Source organism: Mixophyes fleayi, chromosome 7 (assembly GCF_038048845.1).
Source record: "Mixophyes fleayi isolate aMixFle1 chromosome 7, aMixFle1.hap1, whole genome shotgun sequence".
NCBI lineage: Eukaryota > Metazoa > Chordata > Amphibia > Anura > Limnodynastidae > Mixophyes > Mixophyes fleayi.
Window position 1 is genome coordinate 144,400,431 of NC_134408.1, and position 5,875 is coordinate 144,406,305.

Genomic DNA, 5,875 nt, shown 5'->3' on the forward strand with positions numbered 1-5,875 from the left:
GTCCTGGATCTGCGTAAACCGGCTTGTCTGGGTTAAGGCATGCGCGGTGGAACCCGGAAAGCTGGGACTTTGGTTTCCAGTTCCGCTAGTTAATAAAATAAAAATATAAAAAAAATATATAACATGGAACAGATATGTAAACAAATTAAAATCTGCTTGGAAAAAAATGCTTTATTTAAATAAATAAAGATGTTTTTCTTTCCATATCCCCTGTTATAGCCATCCTGAAATGGCCATAGCGATAGAAGCATTGCTGCCCACCAATCCTGGCTGGTGAAAGGAGGATTGTGGGGTACATGTAGCACCGAGGTACTTGTTGAATACGCTTACCAATGCTTTGCATGGGGAAGATTTTACCTTTTGCCAATGAGGGCTACTCTCAGCAATAACACTGCCCTAGATAGATAGGGGGACCCCATAGTACAGTATAACTCAGCTCTCTACATTACCTGATATGTAATTCCTGTGTGTACTGGAATAATAAGTAATATACTTATTACTGTTAGTGAACTGTATATATATATATATATATATATATATATATATATATATATATGATGCTATTATATTCTTAATAATGTGTTGTATTTTGTTTAAGCTAGGAGCCTATTGTGTTCATTCTGCCATATTCATTGTGAGCTATATATATTTTTGGGTATTTATTGTTACTATTCAAATTGGCGCTTGTAATCGCTTGTTTCTGTTTGATACTTACATCCACTCTGTTTTATATTATCAACCAAGGTACAGAACCTGGTGCCCTGAAGTAGGTGCTCTGAGAGAACATAATTAAAGTGCAAGCAGCGACACCCTGGCCAAACACGGTCATTGTTTAGTGATTGTATGAGATGTAAATAAAACACAAAATGAAGACAGAACAATGTCCACGTATCACATACATTTATAGTTTTATTCTGCTATTTTATGTGATAATTGTTCTCTCCACGCCGCTTAGAGTGTAAGCTCAGTTGGTCAGGGTCATCTTTACACTCTGCTTCAGGTTTCTTCACAGAATTTGTTATTATTGTGATCACATCAATGTACAGAGATGAGTAATGCAGTAGTGCTTTATAAATAACAGGTAATAATAATAATAATAATAATAATAATAATAATGTCACTTTATTCGTTCTTCATCTGTCATCAAATTTAAAATCAATGATTAGGCTCCGACAGAAAGAAATGTGCACATTGTGGACGGGTGATTCTTACATTCTGTTGTCACTCACCCTGATTGTATTAAAATGTTGCAAAGTGTAATATTTGTGTCCTTTTGTTTCTCTATTTGTTACATTTTTTTTTTTTAACATTTACCTCTCTTGATTTTCCCTCCTGATTTCCCCTTTTCCCTCTGTCAGTATTTCCCTCTCGGTCTCCCTCTATTCCCTGTTGGTGTTTTGACTCTCATCCCCCAGCCCTGGGGGTCACATTGCAGTCATTATCCCAGCTATACCTAGTAACAGTTGTGTTGTGCTTTGTGCAGCCGCTCCCAGGCTGGATTGTGTGTACACATGTGTGTGTCCTGGAGACACCCCCCCGGACCCCCTCCCACCCCCCCTGTTACTAAGGACGCTGCTGTCACTGGCTCCTATATATAGAGGACAGAGAGGGAGGGGGGCAATAACTACTCCAATATCCGAGCACCTAACTCATCGGAATCAGGAGATCTACATCCAGCAACATGGTGAGTGTCCTGTACTGTGTAATCTCCTCTGTGTGACTGTACTGTCTTATATACTGTGTGTGACTGTAATATATTATATTATATATACTGTGTGTGACTGTACTGTGTTATATACTGTGTGTGACTGTAATATATTATATTATATACACTGTGTGTGACTGTACTGTCTTATATACTGTGTGTGACTGTAATATATTATATTATATACACTGTGTGTGACTGTACTGTCTTATATACTGTGTGTGACTGTAATATATTATATAATTATATACACTGTGTGTGACTGTACTGTGTTATATACTGTGTGTGACTGTAATATATTATATTATATATACTGTGTGTGACTGTACTGTCTTATATACTGTGTGTGACTGTAATATATTATATTATATACACTGCGTGTGACTGTAATATATTATATTATATACACTGTGTGTGACCGTAATATATTATATTATATTATATTATATACTCTGTGTGTGATTGTAATATATTATATTATATACTCTATGTGTGACCGTAATATATTATATTATATTTTATTATATTATATTATATTATATTATATCATATATATCATATATTCTGTGTGTGACTGTAATATATTATATTATATACACTGTGTGTGACTGTAATACATTATATTATATACTCTGTGTGTGACTGTACTGTCTTATGTACTGTGTGTGTGACTGTAATATATTATATTATATACACTGTGTGTGACTTAACTATCTTATATACTGTGTGTGTGACACTGTCCTATCTTATGTACTGTGTGTGTGACTGTACTATCTTATATACTGTGTGTGACTATACTATCTTATATACTATCTGTGTGACTGTACTATCTTATATACTGTGTGTGTGATTGTCCTGTCGTATATACCGTGTGTGTGACTGTACTATCTTATATACTGTCTGTGTGACTGTACTGTCTTATATACTGTGTGTGACTATACTATCTTATATACTATCTGTGTGACTGTACTATCTTATATACTGTGTGTGTGACTGTACTATCTTATATACTGTCTGTGTGACTGTACTGTCTTATATACTGTGTGTGTGACTGTACTATCTTATATACTGTCTGTGTGACTGTACTGTCTTATATACTGTGTGTGTGACTGTACTATCTTATATACTGTCTGTGTGACTGTACTGTCTTATATACTGTGTGTGTGACTGTACTATCTTATATACTGTCTGTGTGACTGTACTGTCTTATATACTGTCTGTGTGACTGTAATATATTATATACACTGTGTGTGTGACTGTAATACATTACATTACATACACTGTGTGTAACTGTACTGTCCTGTCTTATATTCTGTGTGTATAACTGTTCATACTATCTATTGTGTTGATTGCAATTCTGTATTTTCCAATGGAATCTATTCTGTATGAACAATAATGTGCCAGTCTAAGATGATGTAATCAATGTAGTCAGTCTATATTATCCCATCTGTTCTGTGTGTGACTGTCAGTCTGTAATAAATTCTCTGTGTGTGACTGTCAGTCTGTAATAAATTGTCTGTGTATGACAGTCAGACTGTAAGGATATCGCTGTGACTGTAGCAGGTTATCTGTGTGTCATTGTGTTCTGCCCCTGTCTGCCCTGTGTGTGTGTATGACAGCTTGTCATTCTGCCTGACCTATTCTAACCTTTATTGTATTTCCCCCACACAGAGGGAATGCATCTCAGTCCACGTTGGCCAGGCCGGAGTGCAGATTGGCAATGCATGCTGGGAACTGTACTGTCTGGAACATGGGATTCAGCCGGACGGACAGATGCCCAGTGATAAAACCATCGGTGGAGGAGACGATTCCTTCAACACCTTCTTCAGTGAGACTGGGGCTGGCAAACATGTTCCCCGGGCTGTGTTTGTGGACCTGGAACCCACTGTGATTGGTGAGTAGATCAGCTGTTATTGCCTCTGATTGGTGGGTGGAAGAGATGTCAGTCAAGTTCTAGATGTGTCAAAGAGGGTTCTGGATCTCAGATAATAATCAGTATTATGTCACTCCTACAGATGAGGTGAGGACAGGAACCTACAGACAACTCTTCCATCCTGAGCAACTCATCACTGGCAAGGAAGACGCCGCCAATAACTATGCCCGTGGCCACTACACCATCGGCAAGGAGATCATTGACCTGGTGCTGGACAGGACCCGTAAGCTGGTGAGTTCAGAGCACTAGTATATCTATGTAAGAGGGTCTACAGGTGCCTGGAAGCCCCCAGACCAGAAATATTGTCCAAATGATGGTTAGAAAGATAAGATCTACCATGCCAGCTATTTTTAGGTCTGCTACAAATATGGAACAGAAGTCACATTTTCCATCGCTCATTTTTGAACATTCAGATGTTGTGTTGTAATACAGTTAATTGATTTATTTTGTCCAATACAAAAATCTTTTGCAACCTTCATCTGATTTATTTAGGCACAATTCACAAAAGCCTCAATGTGTTTTACTTTTATAAAAGTGCTGAACATATTCTGTACACCATTATATTAATAAAAGTAGAAATTATCATTTCTGAAAAAGTAATTAACATATAAATAAATATTTTTGTTTTATTTTGCTGTTTTGTCAATATGTGTTTTTTTTTCTGTCGCTAATTTTTCTTTAATAATATTAATGTGAACATGAAAAATACAATAAGTTTACAAATAGCTAAATATAAGGAATAAGCACATGACAGAAAAGCACAAAAATATTAAACATAATAAAAGAAGGCATGAGATTAAAATAAAATAAAAAATAATTATACTTTATAATTAATTAAACTATTTTTATTCTGGAGATTCCTTGATATATACTACATGCAATTAACACATTGCAAAATTAACATAACTACAATAATCATATTTTTGTTCAATGTTTACAATTTTCTTGAAAAGCCTTCTTAATATTCGTGTAATTCGCAAAAAAATGTTTGTTAAAATTACCATGGCAATTTTTTAACTCTAGATTTTAAAATGTATATATCTGGTGATCAAAGTGGTTATTATTAGTGAAATATATATATATAAAAACATTTCTTTAAAAACACGATTGACAGCTGTAAAAACACCCCTATCGTGAATTCTGTGCTTTGTAATTTTTTTCAAAAACAATTGTTTTGTAAATGTTCCCCATTGTCTTGAATACATCCAACTGATCTCTTTGTGTCTCTTCTCCCTCAGGCTGATCAGTGCACAGGTCTCCAGGGCTTCCTCATCTTCCACAGTTTCGGTGGTGGCACTGGGTCAGGTTTCACCTCCCTCTTGATGGAACGTCTCTCTGTTGACTATGGCAAGAAGTCCAAGCTGGAGTTCTCCATCTACCCAGCTCCTCAGATCTCCACAGCTGTGGTTGAACCATACAACGCCATCCTCACTACCCACACCACACTGGAGCACTCAGACTGCGCCTTCATGGTGGACAACGAAGCCATTTATGACATCTGCCGCAGGAACCTGGACATTGAGCGCCCAACCTACACTAACCTGAACCGTCTGATCGGTCAGATCGTGTCTTCAATCACCGCCTCCCTCAGGTTTGATGGAGCTCTAAATGTGGACTTGACGGAGTTCCAGACCAACCTGGTGCCCTACCCCCGTATCCACTTCCCCCTGGCCACCTACGCCCCGGTTATCTCTGCAGAGAAAGCTTACCATGAGCAGCTCTCTGTGTCTGAGATCACCAATGCTTGCTTCGAGCCAGCCAATCAGATGGTGAAATGTGACCCCAGGCACGGTAAATACATGGCTTGCTGTCTTCTGTACCGTGGTGATGTGGTGCCCAAGGACGTCAATGCCGCCATTGCCACCATCAAGACCAAGCGTACCATCCAGTTTGTGGACTGGTGCCCAACAGGGTTTAAGGTTGGTATCAATTACCAACCACCAACTGTGGTTCCCAGTGGAGACCTGGCCAAGGTGCAGCGTGCCGTGTGCATGTTGAGTAACACCACCGCCATTGCCGAGGCCTGGGCTCGCCTGGACCACAAGTTTGACCTGATGTACGCCAAGCGCGCCTTTGTGCACTGGTATGTGGGGGAGGGTATGGAGGAGGGAGAGTTCTCTGAGGCCCGGGAGGATATGGCCGCCCTGGAGAAGGATTATGAAGAGGTCGGCACTGACAGCGTGGAAGGGGAGGGAGAAGAAGAGGGAGAGGAGTATTAAACGATTGTGTCATGAGAA

General features: G+C 38.7%; 1 protein-coding gene across 1 annotated transcript; it reads left to right on the plus strand.

Annotated features, from left to right (window-relative positions):
* Nucleotides 1-1,638: 1,638 nt before the first annotated feature.
* On the plus strand, nt 1,639-5,875 carry LOC142098283 (tubulin alpha-1A chain-like). The gene is made up of 4 exons (XM_075180999.1): nt 1,639-1,684; nt 3,377-3,599; nt 3,721-3,869; nt 4,877-5,875. The coding sequence occupies exons 1-4, from the start codon at nt 1,682-1,684 to the stop codon at nt 5,855-5,857; spliced, it is 1,356 nt and encodes a 451-aa protein (XP_075037100.1). The 5' UTR covers nt 1,639-1,681; the 3' UTR covers nt 5,858-5,875.

Bases quoted from the DNA above. Each gene is read 5' to 3' on its own strand.
- LOC142098283 (XM_075180999.1), top strand. The intron at 3,600-3,720 runs GTGAGTAGATCA...TCACTCCTACAG, and splicing joins CCTGGAACCCACTGTGATTG to ATGAGGTGAGGACAGGAACC. The intron at 3,870-4,876 runs GTGAGTTCAGAG...CTTCTCCCTCAG, and splicing joins TGGACAGGACCCGTAAGCTG to GCTGATCAGTGCACAGGTCT.